This window comes from Phyllopteryx taeniolatus, chromosome 13 (genome assembly GCF_024500385.1).
Source record: "Phyllopteryx taeniolatus isolate TA_2022b chromosome 13, UOR_Ptae_1.2, whole genome shotgun sequence".
NCBI classification, from domain to species: Eukaryota; Metazoa; Chordata; class Actinopteri; order Syngnathiformes; family Syngnathidae; genus Phyllopteryx; species Phyllopteryx taeniolatus.
The window spans coordinates 4,941,272-4,958,179 of NC_084514.1; the positions used below are offsets into that span (position 1 = coordinate 4,941,272).

The 16,908-nt window shown below is 41.3% G+C and overlaps 1 protein-coding gene across 2 annotated transcripts in view; it reads right to left on the minus strand.

Moving 5' to 3' along the window:
• The window catches only part of rcan3 (regulator of calcineurin 3), a 47,071-nt gene that overhangs the window by 26,741 nt on the left and 3,422 nt on the right, over positions 1-16,908 (minus strand). The window contains exon 1 of one of the 2 annotated variants that reach the window (XM_061794118.1): positions 5,644-5,921. The exons of the other annotated variant lie outside the window; for it this stretch is intronic. Coding sequence (XP_061650102.1) covers positions 5,644-5,730 — 87 coding nt within the window. The 5' untranslated portion in view covers positions 5,731-5,921. Of the gene's footprint in view, positions 1-5,643; positions 5,922-16,908 lie in introns of those variants that run through there. 2 annotated transcript variants of the gene reach the window in all.

The following is a 16,908-nucleotide window of genomic DNA, read 5'->3' on the forward strand; positions in this document are numbered from 1 at the left end:
GCGATAAACAGCTGGAAGCCACTTCTTTGATGAAATGTTCACTATTTGCCAAGTGATTCAGTTAACTGCCACCATACAGCACTTGCATCCCAAGTTTGCGCTCCCAAGTCAAAGCCAAAAAAAATGTAAAAAATAAAATAAAAATCGGCAGAATGACGGCTCGTATCTTGAAAAACCTGTAGGTCAGATCACTCGTATCTCAGGGCACCACTTGTGTGCTTTTCTTGGTTAAAACGTGATTTCGCCTGATGAGGTAATCTACATACTGTTGAGTGTTTTCACTGATTGCAATAGAGTTCCGCCGCATAGATTTTGGTTTCAATGCCTTTGAAGTATTCCTGCCAGAAGAGTGCTCGAGGAAAGTTCTTCCAGGACAAGGTGAACCTCCTGGAAATGTTCAGAGGAGGAAAAAAACTTGTGCCACCATTGTGGTGTGAACAGGACAAGACATCCATAAAATTCTGCAACGCTGTCAACAGTACCACAGAGACATATAAAACCCTCAGGCTTTGTTGTCATGAAGAACAAGCAACCGTAGTTGCCTGTCACCATTTTCCTCCATCTCATCGAGAAGACTCGAGTTTGCAGGTTTACCTGCACACTATTTACTTAATAAAATGCAATAGGCGTCTTTTAAAATAATCTATAGATTCTACCCATGTAAATATTTATGCAGTGATTAAAAAATATAAAGATAGGTATACTAAAATGAAGTGAAACAATAAATTTGGACCATGAGACACTGCGAAAGCCATTCAGACTTTGGATCTGTGTGCTCTTCATAACGTATTTTTGTAACATGAACATCTGTCTTTTTGCCACTGACTGTATGTCACCCCCTGGCGACTGTGTTTGTATATTCTGTTTTCTGAATAAAAAAGAAAAAAGGTCCCCAGCTTGTTTTTTTCTGTCCTTTTCCTCTCTCGCTGGACGTTTTATCCCTCGTAGATGTTTCTGTATTTTGTTTTATGTATTTTATGGTTAATATTTTGTGTTTTTGGGTATGGATGCAATTAGTGAGGCAAATTTGATGTTCACATTGCTATTGTTCACTAGGACTGTATTGTGGATGCATGTTTGTTAATATGTTATGTACTATTTCTTTTATTAAGATCAAAGTTGTATTTGATTTTTTTTTTTAAGTGCAACGTGACACTCAAGCATCTCCGTGTAGGCTGTAAACCTTGTCGGTGGTCTGTTAATTGAAATATTGCTGCTGTACTCAAGGACTGCGGGTAATACATTTCCTTTCTTATTGTAAAGGTTGCTCAGGAGTGACCTACACTAAAGGTGGCTTAAAGGCAGCATCGAGGCACCTTTCCTAATTACTTCCAGTTCATTTTGCTTGGATAGGGTAGGAAAGGAAAGTTCCTAAGCAAAAACGCAAACCTGAAGAGGGCCCATGTGTCCTGTCCACCTATGCTGACGCTAATTGACTTTCCAGGTCATGATGGCCTAGTCACAAACAAACACGACAACGTCCGCTGTCAGCCCACAATAACGAGCTCAGTGACCCTCAGGGCAGCGATGCACCCTTTGTTTTTGCCCAGGGTGAACACAAAGAAAAGTGGAATGAAAACCTCGCAACGGCATGTCCATTCTGCCGGGCTGGTCCGACCTACTTGCTCTGACTATAGCCTCTCTGTTTGGCTCATTATTCATGTACCGTAACTGGTGGGGACTTAGCAAAGAGCTTTATGCTTTTCCTCCAACAAGGGGTACTTTCACACGAGCACGCTTTAGTCCATTGTAATCAAACATGCGCTTGTTTCCCCTCCATACTGTATATGGTTCATTCGGTCAGATAAGGTAAGATAGGTATAGTTCCAAGTGAACGGTTCTGGTGTGGAAGCCATCTAACCTTGAACCCAATTAAACTGGTTAGAACCAAAACGGCATACAGGTGATGCTCAGTTCACGAGAATTTTGTGAAAGCCTTTGTCCTGTTCATATTCTTGCCACCACTCAGAGAAGACGGGACTCTCACAGGATTTGTTGTGACATATTTTGGTTGTATTCAATGTTTTAGCCTATGAAAAGTTACCAAGTCAAGATGTTCAAGTTCACAAGGCCAAATGTATTTGGACCAGAAAAAGCTAACTATATACAGTATTTAAAGCACCCTAAAACAAAACAAACAATGTTTGCTAATTCAAGCAGCACTGGAATTGGTCTGTGGTCAATAGTCAATCTTTGCATAAAACGTAATAACCCACATTAGTCCATCCGTTGTTGCTTGCAAGACTCTATGGTCATTGTATCTCATCTTGTGTGATCAGGGACATCAGATTGGCATAGATATTGTTAGGTGATAATAATGGGGGGGGGGGGGGGTAATCTGACTGACTGCATTTAATCTGCCTTTACACTCTATCACTTCTCCCTGCACCACAAAACCAGGATTAACCGTGTTCTTTGTGCTGTTTCGAAAGTCAGCGCTTCTCCGTCTGCTCTTTTAATTGTGCATGAATCCTTCCTTTCTTTCGGGTCACAATGATACAGGTTCACTGATAAGAGCTGCCCGACAGGAAGCTTTAGAAGAGGACGGCACTCCTGCTCCGACAGGCCATGTCCAGCCTGTCTGGTGAGGATTGACAAGAACTGGCCATTGAACAAAACTAATGTGATTCGACTCTGACCATGGCTGGAAACTTTGGAAAACCATCCACAATTGAAGACAAATTGGGTTTTGGATAAAGTCTTAACTCTTAAAACTGTTGTTAGCTGGTACCAGTTGTACCCTACATCTTAACTCAAAGTCAGGATGGATGGAAGAATTCAGGGTGGGTGGAGAGATGCATAACTAAATAATAGTGGATTTGGTGGATGGATGGATTTTCTAACTTGTATTTGATTGATTAGAAACACAGTTTACAAAGAAGTATTATTTGTGCACTTTTGTTCATGTGTGCATTGATTAAAGTTTCCCGGACGTAAAGCTTGAGACAACAGAGTAAGTCGCTGGTTCATTTTTTTTCAACCTATTTTCTACTCGCACATTCTTTTGGGCTGTTTCTGAAAATAAATATGTCTAGGGTGGCACAGTGTTCTAGTGGTTAGCGTGTTTGCCTCACAGTTCTGCAGTGCAGGTTTCGAATCTCGAGCTTATGCGGGTTCGCCTCTGGGTACTCTGTCATTCTCTCACACTCCCAAAAACATGCATGTTGGGTTTCTTGAAGACTACATTGCCCAAAAGTGTAAATATGAACGATTGTTTGCTGGCGACCAGTCCAGGGTGTACAGCTGCTCACTTACGAATTTAATGAGGACAAGCTGTGGCTAATGGATGGATGGATAAAAATGTACATTTAATATGTTCTTTTACTTAGCTTCTATGCATATACAGTATTATGTTACGGTAACACTGCACGATATATTTTGGTAACTTCGGGTCCTGGAAAATTTTGACTTGGGTGTTGAGGTGAAATAAACTCGTTAGATAATGGTCTGCTGCACTACCTCTTATTAGCTATCAATACAGAATGCTTCAAATCATCACCTACCAGTCGGCCAGAAGGGCCACACTGAATTTGTGTCACTGTCATCTATGAACTACTGCATATCATGACAAAGATTTTGCTGACATTATAGTCCACTTGCATTGGGGAAAGTCAGCACAGTGACCCAACAGATCAAGAGGATGGAGTTGGGCTGAGAGAAAAATAAAAAAAAATTAAAAAAAAAGAAGAAGCTTGCTGTGTCTAAAAAAAACCCAAAAAACTAATTTTAGGTTGAGCAGATAGCTCTAAAAGTGCGTCTGTGATAACACTCCTGTTACGAGTTAAAATAAGTTCATATGGAGACCTGGTAAGCTTAACATACAGGAGTTGTTAAAAAATGTACTTCGCTGAAACTTTTCTTTCATACCTATAAGTCACATCTGTTTCTGCTATTTTTACTAAGTAATGTCTGCGGTCTATCTGACTAACACTGTTTTCTCTTATCCCAGGAAGATGGTTTTTGTCATCCTTTCATTCATCTCATTGATTTCATCAAAGAGCAGCTATCTCCCAATCACAAACTTACTTGACAGTCCAGTCAGTCAGAATTAAGGGGGGGGGGGGAGATTGCATTTTGTTTTAATTAAGTATTCACTGTGCCAGAGGAAGAACAACCTAGCAGAGACTGAAGACGTGTCAGATGAAATGTTGTCAAACATTTGTCGTGCACACATGGGAACACGCTGGCTTCAGGAGCTTTGTTAAAACTAAATATCCACCTATGGAAAAAAAAAAAAAAAAATCCACATCCCTCGTTTGCCAACTCCAAGCATAAGCCTAGCCAACAGAAGCAGAGCAAGGGACCTCAGCCAGCTGATGATTCAGAAGCGGAACGGAATTAGCAACATTCATGGTCCACGGGTACGTTTAAAACCTCTATCACCTCAGCCAGCCACTCGACGGCATCTGTCCATAGACCTGACAGGGCGGGTCATAAAAACTGAGGGGCATTTAGGCTAAAATATGTCATCCATGTGCTTTACTCCTCTGTGACTGACAAACCATTGAGAAGGTACAAAAACAACATTTAAACAGGCAGCTTTGCTATTGAGATGACTGAAAATCAATGAGCCAACTGCAGCTGATTTAGGGGTACCTGGACAGGTCGCTAGCCAATCAGAAGGCACATGTAGCAAAATAATCATTCACACCTACATTGAAATCTATGGACAATGAAGAGTCTTCAAGAACCTAACATGCATGTTTTTGCAGTGTGGGAGGAGAAAACAGACATAAGCGCATTGGAGAACATGCAAGCTCCAAAAAGCAAGACTGCAGCCTATTCGAACTCATAACCTCAAGGCTGTGAGGTCAACATGCTACCCCGCCATACAGCCCATCACAGAATAGAAATCTTTTAATGTCAAAAATGTATTTGCGTTCCTGCATAGGATTATGTTTTTAATCAAGTGAACTGTATTAGTGTCAGTCAGTGCAATATTCCCCAAAAAGTCTCCCATAGCTCACTGACCACGGCATTAGGTATACCTGCAGTCTCATCTGAGCTCCAATGATACATTTAAAATGATAACGCTCCGTTTTTATTACCAGTGCCAGAGACATAGTCATTTAAAAATATGTTCATTTTTCTGGTTGTAGTATACGCTGATGTCGGACAGCACTGCATCACAACGATGATCACAATTTCTAATAAATTGGTTACCTAACTACAAGAGATGGACAAAAGATTAGGAACACCTCTCAGTGTAATGCTGTGCAAACTATACCACCACAATTGGACAGAAATACATCAAAATGATCATTATTATTTTGTATAGCCTGTGTAGGTGTACCTAATATTGTGGCCGATTACTGTTCCGAAGGGTGTAACTGCCATGCTGACAGGTTTAAATGGGGGGTACTGTCAGGGACAATGCGCCTTCATCTGCCTCACTATCCCGCATGGACCCCCCCTCACTCTAGTCATCCCACCTCCAATGAGCACAGGTTGCGCATTCTCCCGACTGGTGCAACGTCAATCAGCGCCCCATTACCGCTACCGCATTAAAAGGCGCTAACTGCACACTCGCGTGTGTGTGCGCGCGCGCGCCGCGCGTAACCTCGCACCCATTGATAAAACAACATCACCGCGTCTGCATTCAACGCGCACACGTGACAGCCGTCGTTCCACAAAAAATCGTACCTGCATTTTGTGTGACGTAAACACCTCGACGTCTACCTCGCAGGCGATGATGGTGACCATCTCCAGTTTCATGTTTATCGATGGCATTCCCCTCGCGTGGGTGGGATTGCGTGAGAGAAAGAAACGAAGACAAGTCGCTCTCTGTGCCGTCCGCGCGAGCTTGCGGTCAACTTGAAAAGTCCACGAGACCGACTGAGAGTGTGTGTGTGTGAGTGCGCTCGGTGGACGAGAGCTGCTGAGTGATGCTGCAGCACAGCCACAACTCTCATCACAACCCCCCCATCCGCCCCTCCTCTCCCCCTCAGCGCCACATTGACGTCATCAACACGCTCAAGTTTACTAGTGTGAAGGCAGCCGCGCCGAGGGATACTGCAGAAAGGAATCCACAGTCCGGTTTATTCCGCTTTTTTTTTTTTTTTTTTTTTACCGCCTCTTTACAACAGTGGAACGAGGGAGAGGAAGAGGCTTGAGGGGAATAAAAGACATGGTTATATACCACATGTGCGTCAGTGTTAACCCTTACACCCCCCCCCCCCACACACACACACACACACAAAAGCAGACAGGCTTCAGCAGTGTTGACGGAATGCTGCGAGATGTGGACAAATCAATTAAATTCAAATGGTTTTTTTTTTTTTTCCAGAATAGAAACGAACTAAAATGCCCTTAATCCCTTGGAGTCCCCCCAAAACACAACAGTTGTTTTGTTAAGTGTCTTTAACAAAGAAAAAGACTATTCGAATTTAAAAATATTAAAACTGACCAACATGGTGCGCTATGTTGTCTTGGTACTGTTGTAGTACCAAGACTGACCTAAGTGAGGCAGCATGGTGCCAAAGGGCATCCTGACCGCTGGTTGGCTCAGCCCAACTCGGCGTTTACCACGTACATCAGGATTTGGCATCATAAATATTAGACAGGTTTAACATGTACGATTGTCTGCCTTGACCATTTTATCATCAGATCTGAGAAATTATTGTTAATCCACCCTACACTGCGGGATAATCGCCCAGGACAAGTTTTTAGAGACAACCCATAATAAGGTCTTTACTGATTTTGATTGGAAGGGGGGGAAAATGTTCAAATTTGACCCGATTATCGGTGTCTGTTTCTTGTATCTTAAACAGAGTTGCAGGGTTGGTGCAATGTTATCAGCGTTATCTTCCCTGGGCTCCACCCTCGGTCGTCATGGTAACGAAAGTCGTACTCGGCGTCGGCCGTGCAGTAGAACTGAATTGTTTAGATGTCAGACTTACGAGTGCACCAAGTTCCAAGTTTCCGAGTTACGGGCCTTGTCCGGTCTATTTTTTTTACTTTGCGTTGCGAGCCACAATTTGATTTGATTTGATGAGCTCAGTCACGGTGAACTCGTTAGTACCACCGTATGCTTACCAAAACAAAATCTTTCATAGAGAAAAATATATGGTCCTTTTTGACATTAAAGCAGTGAACCACCAGATGGAGCAGAAAAAAAAACGTTTTGCTGTGTGGGGCAACTGACACCCACTTTTTAAAGCACACAACTGCCATTGAAGTAGAAGAGTGTCTGACAATTGAAGCACAATTGCATAAGCAAGTGTCAGCTGCTTGCTCGAAGGCTTTACTGGCTCAAGAATGCATGGCCATGCTGTGGTTGTGCAGGTAATAAACAAATAAAAACATCAATTGGACATGAAATATGAAATCTTAGCGAGCAGCGTTGTTGACTGGGGATTAAGAGAGTCACAGCGCTGTCACTCACAATAAAGCAGCTGACGAGGCGCCTCTTTCCTTAATTACGAGGACACGCGGTGAGACACTTTCCACTGCAGCTCAGCACCAGTCATTAGAAAAATCCCACAGACACTCCATTGCATAATCACAGCGCATACCACGTCTTCTTTCTGTCACTCTCATCATCCCTATCGCTCGTTTCGTAATAATTGCCAGGCCGAGTGAGACAGCTAAGTCCCCAATAAGCCATTAATATAAAAGCTGCAGGTGCTCAGGCTATTTATGTCAGCATGTGTCCGTGCGGGGCAGACGGAACACCAGTGGACTGTGGGAGGACAAATGTGACATTCCTGCCCACCCACACACACACACACACACACACACACACACACACACACACACAAAAAGCAACTATCCATACCATTTTAAGCTTGACTTCACTCATTAACTGTTTAAAAATAAGTCCCACCCATCCATCCATTTATCCTCATTAGGGTTGTGGGTGAGACTGGCTGACACTCTGGACTGGCTGGCATACTGTATTGTATAAAGTCATCCCCCGCTATATCGCGGTTCACTTTTTAAAGCTTCACACAGCTTTTTTTTTTTTTAACTGGAACGTATCATTGTAATCCGATGTACTTTTTTTGTGAGATTGTATTTACCCTCCCAAAAAGCAAAAACAACAACAACAAAACAAACAGAAGACATATTATACACCAGGCTCCAGCACGCCCGCCATCCTAGTGAGGAGAAGCGGCTCAGAAAATGGATGGATGGATATTATAAACTTCACAGGTGATCAAAGCGCTGAGCCTTGATCCATTTGTCAATGCCCATAAGCGGGATGGATTGCTGTGGATGATGAAGCACTTTTCCTTCATGGTGGCCTCATTTTTTTAAACAACAAACCCAGTCCTGATCTACTCATTCCCAATTCTCTCTGTTGAGATCTGACAATCAGCAAGGCGGCCTTCATGTGGAGAAAATAAAGCTACGACATTTTCCGAGGTGAACATGAAAAGAGGAAATACACACCAATATGCTCAATGGTAAATACAACAATAATGCTACTCAATATCTTTCGATGTATGAAAATAAAGTCATTGGATGCACAGTATTGATAGGGCAAAACATGTAGATATCGCTGTTATTGGAACGCAGCAACCGAAAGACTCGCTGATGAGACATCATTTGTATTCCGTAGTGAAGCTCTGCAGAGGGAAAATCAGGGCAATGGATCATCACTTGCATACACATGCTACCGTATGTGAGAGCAGGGTTTGTGTGCATGGGCCTAACCAACAACAAATACAAACCGTGAGTGCTGTTTCACGCGCGGATTCTGAACGCTCAGCCCTCCCCGAAATAGATGCCTGACAGTGCAAGTACAGTAGAGAAACACACCGCATTAGGGCAGTGCAGGCTGCAATGTCTTCATGTCATTCACAGGCCTGCCCGCATGTACACACATACACGTACACGTACACGTAAACACAATCCCCCTCAATGCCGAGCTGGCTGCCAAACCAGCTCCTGGTGCCAGCGCCAATGCAGCTGCTCTAATCTAGGCCAAGCTATTAATAAAGCAAGCAGCCACGTTCAGGCGCAGGCAGCTGGGGGTGGATAACGGAACAGAGCGAAACATCCACATGGCTGAGGAAGGCATAGAAGGCATGAAAGGCATGAATGGCAAAAGAAGACAGATGGAGAGGTCCTGGGAGGTGCAAAGCACACCTGAAGGTCCTCAAAGGCGGACTCCCATCTAAGTGGACCCGCATCTATTATTAGATTATTTTGGTGCGCATTTAATTTAGCCGGCTCAATTTGTGGTGTATATACGGTAGTCTTATTTTAACCCGTGAACATTTTTGGATCATTTATGGTAGTCTTACTTTAAACTGTGCAACTTTTGGGGTTTTTTCAGTAGTCTTATTCTACCCTGTGGATGTTTTTTTTTTTTTTTTGGTTGTTGTTTTGGGAAGATTTAAGGTACCGGTAGTTACATTTTAACCTGCACAACTTTTGGAGAATTTATGTTAGCCTTATTTTAACCTGGTCAAACTTTAAGAGGATTTATAGTAATTTTATTGAACAAGCACAACCTTTTTGGGGATTTATGGCTTGTTTTAACCTGTGCCGCTTTCAGAAGATGTATTACTTATTTTAGCATATGCAACAGTCAAACATACAAATACAAAATTATTATATTTATTTATTAAAATATACAAAATTGGAACGCTCGCAAGGAGCTGCTGTAGGCCACAACTCGCACCCAGACGCTCACATGAGACTGACTCCAGCTCCTGACATCACTCACTAAGCCACGCCCCTTAAAAGGCACACACCCAACAGACAAATAATGTATGTGCAGTAAATGCACGTCATTAAACCAGTTTAATTCTTTACATTTTTTTAACATTATATTTTACTATTTTTTTTATACACTAGAGAGCTATTTTTCTTTTTTAAAAACAGTAGGGCTAGTATGGATACTGTCATTTAATTTAAATAGGATCATTTGATTTGCTATATGAATAAATGGAGTTACGAGCAAATTTACTCTCAACGTACCTTTGAGAAATGAACCCAGGAATTTTTGATACAGGAAGTTCATTTGATAATGGAGATGTATACATCCATCCATTCATATTCCGTAACGATTATCCTCACTAGGCTCGAGGGTGTGCTGGCGCCTATCTCAGCTGACTTCGGGCGAGAGGCGGGGTACACCCTGAACTGTTTGCCAGCCAATTTCAGGGCAAAGACGTATACAAGTACAGGAATGATGATAATTAATGGACACATGTCACTTAATGCACAGTTTGTATAAAATGCTTTTAAAAGACTGTAATATTTCAAATGTGAGTGTCATCTGTTTTTGGCCCACATCGCACATCTGGTGGGCCACCTGCATCTGTTGAGTATTTTAACCCCGTCCAACAGCTTAGGGGCTGTCAGAATGAGCTGGCATCATTGTGTAAACAGGACAGAGACAGAAGACGAGGAGGGGCCGGACATGCCGTCGCGTCCACTGATTGCTTTGCTTTAAAAAAAAAAGAAAAAAAGAAAAAGAAAATAAAGAAATAATCGGGTCAAATCTTGGAACAGGTCAGCGAACTCGCCAAGCCGAATGCATGCACCACGGTTAATAAAAAGAAGACATAGTAAGAAAGCGGGAGGAAAAAAAAATAGGTCAGAAAAGGACCCGAGGCGGCCACTTTCTGAGAGATGGATGTCATTTTGGGAGAGAAGCAAACAAAGATGCAAGAAAAAGGACTCTACCGGCTCGAGCGCTCAAGTTTTCCCAAATCGCACACTCCTCAACTCGTCTGCTTCGAGATGCCGTTAACGGGGGCGTTAAGCATGAATGAGCGCTGGTGAGGGAGACAGTGAGAAGAAATAACACTTGTGGGTGAGGAGCACAACTGCAGGAATAAACACAAGCCACACAAAAAGCAAATCACTTTGAAGTGGCACAAAAAGACTGATGAGAATAACGTGTCCTTGTCTTGAAGTGACACGCTGCAGAAATGGGTTACAATACAACAAACAAGCCTAAAATAACACATGTAGGAAAGGTAGTTTTACTTTAACCTGTGTAACTTTTTAAAAGATTTACCTTCGTCTGATATTAACTAGCTAAAATTTGGGGGTAGTCTGATTTCAACCTGCACAGCTTTTTGGGGAACTAAGGTAGTCTTATTTGAACCTGTTTGTTTACTGTAATTTTATTTGAACCTGCTCAACTTCTTAACCTGTGCGGTTTTTGGAAGAGTTATGTGAATCTTATTTTAACCTGTGAACCTTTACGGCAGTTGTATTTTTTAAACTTTTCTCTTAACCATTATTGATAAGAATTATTAATTATTATACTTCTCTTATACTAATATTGCGCACTCCCTGGGGGATACTCGTGCACCCCTTATGGTTTGAGAATCCCTGCTGGGGGGGGAACAAAGTAAATAGAAACTACCGCTCTGATTCCATCAAGAAATACATTTTGGTATGGTATACTTTCTGCAGTCAAAAGTTATTCAACTACAACGTAAAAACGGTTTCGGATAAACACAATGCACCCCACCTGGATTTTTCTATGAAAACGGGAGGATGTCTCAATAACAGCTGGACAAAAAATAACATTGGATCATCAACATTGAGGAAAACTTTATTATTTATTATATTTACATTATTTTTGGTTGAGATGCACAGATCCCACTTTCTTTTACTTAGTACATGCTGTAGTAGCACAGTTCTGACTTGATAATGCCATTACATCTTGCAATAGTGATGAAAATGTCTTTTATTTTAAATCAAATATTATTTAAAAAAAAAAAACACAAAACAAAACAATAAACCTACATCATGTTTTGCCACATCGTTCACTTAAAAGTAGCCTGTAACACAAGTTCAGTTACTGGCATCTCAGTCTAAACACTTGGGGGCACTGTGTAAAGAGTGTGTATTATAAATAAGGTACAAAGAAGAAATAGACACATAGGATGCCACGTTAACCCTGTGTTAATGACAAAATAAAATAGCTCAAAATGAATACTAGACTAGAGTACCCCAAGCTATAAAATAAAACTGTGACAGGACAACTGAAGTGACACTTCATCACACCCCCGCTTACTTTTCTTGACTGAAATGTGCTGAACTGCAGTGACCTGTCACCCGTCACCAGTCACCTGTCTGACTTTCTCCACAGCTAAGCAACATGCAGAGGGGGCAGGAGACGAGGCTCCAGAAACTCGGTACTTGCCAGACGGCCCGTCCATTTTGCAGAGCATAATTTGCAGTCGGCTAACAGAGTACTGTCATCCGTGTTCCCCTTAAAGAATCTCCACAGGGCTGACGTAGCTCCTACTCCACCTTGCCAGGAAGTTAAATGTCAAGCTGGGAAAGTGCCACTCGGTGTGCATTTTTTCAAGTCCGAGTAGAAGTACAGACGTACAGTAAACATACAGATACCGGTGCAGGTGTCATCATCTTGCCTTTATATTCCACTGTGGAAACACAATCCGGTTAAGGGTTTACCATTCTGAATCATAAGGTGCCAAACTGAACTCAAGTGTGACCTAAATAATGACAAACTGGTAAACTTCACGGATCTCCTCAAAACCTCTTGCATGCAAATCGTCTGCATGTCTTATGCAACTCAGAAGTTGGTTTATTGCGATGTTCTATTCTTGAACGCGCCCACGGACCATGTCTTTTTTTAGAGCCGATTGAGCTGCGGAACAATCTTGATTTAAATAGATTTGCAGGAGGATGACTGCGATCCATCACACGGAGGCTGACGTGACATTTCTGAATAGTACGGTTTTATAATCACCCACAGTGTTGCCGGCAAGGGACCGGGCGGGGTGGCTGAGCCGTCGCTTTTATTGAGGCGACCGTGCACAAGACCGATCATAATCGCTCCAACAGAGCAGACATCTTTTCCTTGATGCTCTTAATCTGAAGGTTGGATGTATGAACATTATGTCATTATGTCGCGGTATGATGCATAATTTTAAATATTTAGAAGTCACAGATGTCGCTGTCGAAACAGTGTTAATTTGAGTGAATAGTTTATTCAGTGAATACACTAATAGACAAAACTACTCATCCATAGAATCAATGCCTGTTTTTTTTCTGCTGCTCAAAAAAAAGAGAAACAAATCACGTTACTTACTGTCAAAAAAGTTGCTTCTTCCTGTGTTTTTATTCTGTTTATTCATTATTATTTTTTTAACAATCTACTAATTGCTGCTGCAATACCAGAATTTCAAGAGGAGCTACCCCCCCCCAATTTAAAAGCAAGAATACATTGTGGGTGCCAGCACACCTCTGATTAATATTGCGTTTGTGGAATGAGAATAAACTATAATAATGTCTCAATAGCTATGGCATGTACAGTATTTAATCATCTTTAAGCCCTGGCCTTCCTGGGTGGAGTTTGTATGTTGTCCCCGTGCTTGTGTGGGGTTTTCTGCAGGTACGCAGGTGATGATCCGTGTTTCATGCACAAAAGCTCCTATTTAACTGGATTTAGTAGATCTTCTTGGATCAGCATATCTTGCAGTGTATCAGTGTTTCTACTATAAACTTTAAAAAGACGACGTCCTCTCTACATACTCATTTGCATACAGGGGTAGGTCAATAAAAACAAACCAAGCACAGCACCCCCCACACCCCCGCGGTCTGCGCAGTAGACCAATATCGAAGCCGCAGCGGGAGCGAGGGCCAGCGGCACTCATTCGCTCTGCAGCGCATCATGTCTGACCTTCAGCCTGCCGAGCACCACGCTCCCCCTCACATACATTGCCAAACACCCCCCACCCTACCAACAACACCACCACCTCCCTTCCCCGAGGCCGGCACACAAATTTAGACTTGCAGTCTGACACATGCAAACATATCGCTACAACACCAATGCATGTCCAGATAACACACACAAGTCCCTTGTCGCTTTAATTGTGCCATGTACAGCAGAACCTCCAAAGTGGAAGACCCCATAGGAAATACTGTAAATTGAATTCATCACATAACCTTTATTAAATGTACAGAAGTGGTTTTAGTGACATTCCAACATTCCTAACTCTAACAGAACTTTAAGGAGAAGTCGGTAAACGCAATAAAACTAAAATGAATAAAAACTACTCCCCCTTCTGGATGGTGTTTTCAGAGTGACACTGTCACCTAGTGGTGTTTTATAGGTACTGCCAGGGTTTCAGTTTTAACATGAGTATTATTTATTTATTATTATTTTTAATGTATCTATTCACAGCGGGACCTTGACTTACAAGTGCCCGAATTTACGAGTTTCCAACTTATGAGCTGTCGTTTGGTTAAATTATTTTTTTGCTTCGTGTTGCGAGCCAAATTGATATTACGATAGAGCTTCAGATGAAAGATGAAAAAAGGAACGCCACAATCGCCGATGCACTTTCGGCCATTCATTGAACGGGACATACAGTCAAACACACATACACGCAATACAAAACAAAAACAATTGTAAGGAGCATGGAAAAGACAATAACACTCAAGTAACCTCGTGGCAAATGACCAATCAGAGCTGGAGTCAGACAACACACAAATACTACGATATACTACTGTGTGAGTGTGTGTAACTTTAGGCTTAATGATACTTATAAAAACGGTTTATTTCTTTAAATGTTTTTTCTTATTATGTTTTTGACATTTACATCTTACAAAGTATAATGGCGTGCTATATTTCTTCATTAAAAGTAACAAAATATTACTAACAATATTCTGAAAAGTTCTATTGAGGGGGCGTGAACAACGAACCGCGATGTAGCGGGCGAACACCGTCTTTGAGAGCTCAGCTCGGCTTCTCGGGTGTGTTACACATCCTAAGCTTGGTGGCTGTTTCACCAGTACGCCGCTTGCTTTTTCTTCAAGTAATTGTGCTTGATTGCGCTGGGGAGATTGAGGAGCTCTTCAGCTGATATCAGCAGCTTTCCCCGGCGCTGATTGGCCCTCATGCCCGCTAACTGATGACTGTCAGGGACAAAGTGACAGTGTAATGGCCAAGCTGACCTTTCCCTCTACTAACACCAATTTGTCCCGCTACTTTGCTCAAACACACATCCGTCATATAATCTACAGTTCCTGTTTTCTGAGAGTGGTGCAGAGAGCACAGGGACATTTATCTAGAACTGCATGCATGTCAACATCAAAACTGCAAGAAGATTGTTGTTCAAATATTTCTACGTTTGGGCTATTCAAAGTATGGCACTGTGAGCCACTCCTCAAAATACATAGCAACGTCTGGGGCCACCCCACAATGACCGTAACTGTTTTTTTGCAGCCGTTTTAAGGTGTTTTCAGCTATCCCCAGATACTGTTTCCTCTGTCATCATTTTGCCTTTAGCGTGGCAGGTTCAAAAATTTTTTCTTTATTTTTTTCTTTATTTTTAGCAGGCTGCAGCGCCTCCTCTGAAGCCTTCTCGCACATATCTATCAACAAGTACCAAGAAAGCAACTGGATGAATTGCAAAAAAAATAAAAATATTTTAATGTTAATAATTTAAAGTTGATTTAGTCTCTTCAGCAGAAGCTTCTTTGTTTGTTGGTTGGAGTGGAGTTTTTCATGACATATTTATCTTAGATTGAGTTTATTTATTTATTTATTTTTTTAGGAACACACGCACAACTTACACAAGTCCTATTTTGAAAGTTTGGTCCCATTTCCTTTGTTATCAGGATGTTTGCTCTTAGCTTCCTTTTTTTTTTTTTTTGAAGTATGTTTGTCTGAATCATGCTGTAGACCTTTATAAAGCTTGACACTACTGTACTCCCCTTTTCTGTGTTGTTTTCCCAGTCTTCATGGTAGTTTTTCTTACTCATCTTTGGGTGTCCTGAAAAGCAATATAAAACTTTGTCATTAGTTCCTTATATTAGTTTTATAAAATACTGCACATACAGTAGAAGAATAGTTGATCCAGCGTCATTAAGTGCTTTAAAGCGGCCTCTTAAATTCAATGAGTGCTCAACATTTTACCATTTTCAACAGGAATGAGGAATTTCAAACAGAAAGCACCTTGTGTTATACCCTAGAGTTTGAGCATTATCACAGCCAGAAATTAATCAAGCATAACATCCAACCACTAAATCTATTTTTTCACTGTTCAGGAATGCAGTTTGTCAATATGATTAGAACGCTTAATAAAGAAATAGTGTGCTTTATGGTTTATTCAGTGTTGTTTTGTAAACAAACATATTAGAAAATTAGTGGATAACAATAATGATTGTATTTTAGCAGTTAAAGAGCTTCTACATACTGAAATATCATTTTGGTAATGACCAATGCTGTTCATTTACGGCATCTGTGGCATAAACCTTGGATTGGCTGCTGTTCTTAAGCATTTCTTAATATGTATTACTTTTACCAATTTATGTCCTACTGTGATTTCATTATTTTCAAAGTGACAGTAAAAGGCACTTTAAATAATAATAATCATTATCATCATCACCGTTAAAGCTGTGTGAGAAACAAGATGGGTTGAAAAGATCATATCAATTGAAATGTGCATCATTATTTGACATAAAAAAAGAACAGTTAAGGGAAACAAAAATCCTAAAGAGAAAATTGAAAGCAAACGGGCCCTCTTAGTTTACACAGAATAAAGGGAGATGCATTTATAGCCAGCTAAGAGCATCTTACTAATATGGATGCTCTTTTGTAAAGAAGCACACAGAGTGTGTTCACAAAAAGAACCCGTCCTCCAGTATAAGCGCACAAGAAGGAGGTAATGCCAACAAGTCCTCTTTCAATAGTTTGCCTTTGAGGATTTATTTGTTTTGGATGCTCTCGAGGGCCCATAAATAGGTTCCCCCCCTTGTGTGTTTATGTACTTGTAGAATCAATCGGTTACTCAGCAGGCCAAAATACAGCCGAATAACAATAACCAGTTTGTGCTGTGATTTCTCTTTCCTTTCCAAACCTTCCCATATTCATTTTGAAAAGTTGAAACAAATGTCAAAATGTGTATTTATAGCGCACCTCGCTTAATTGAACCGCACAGAGGAGAGAAATCTATTGAC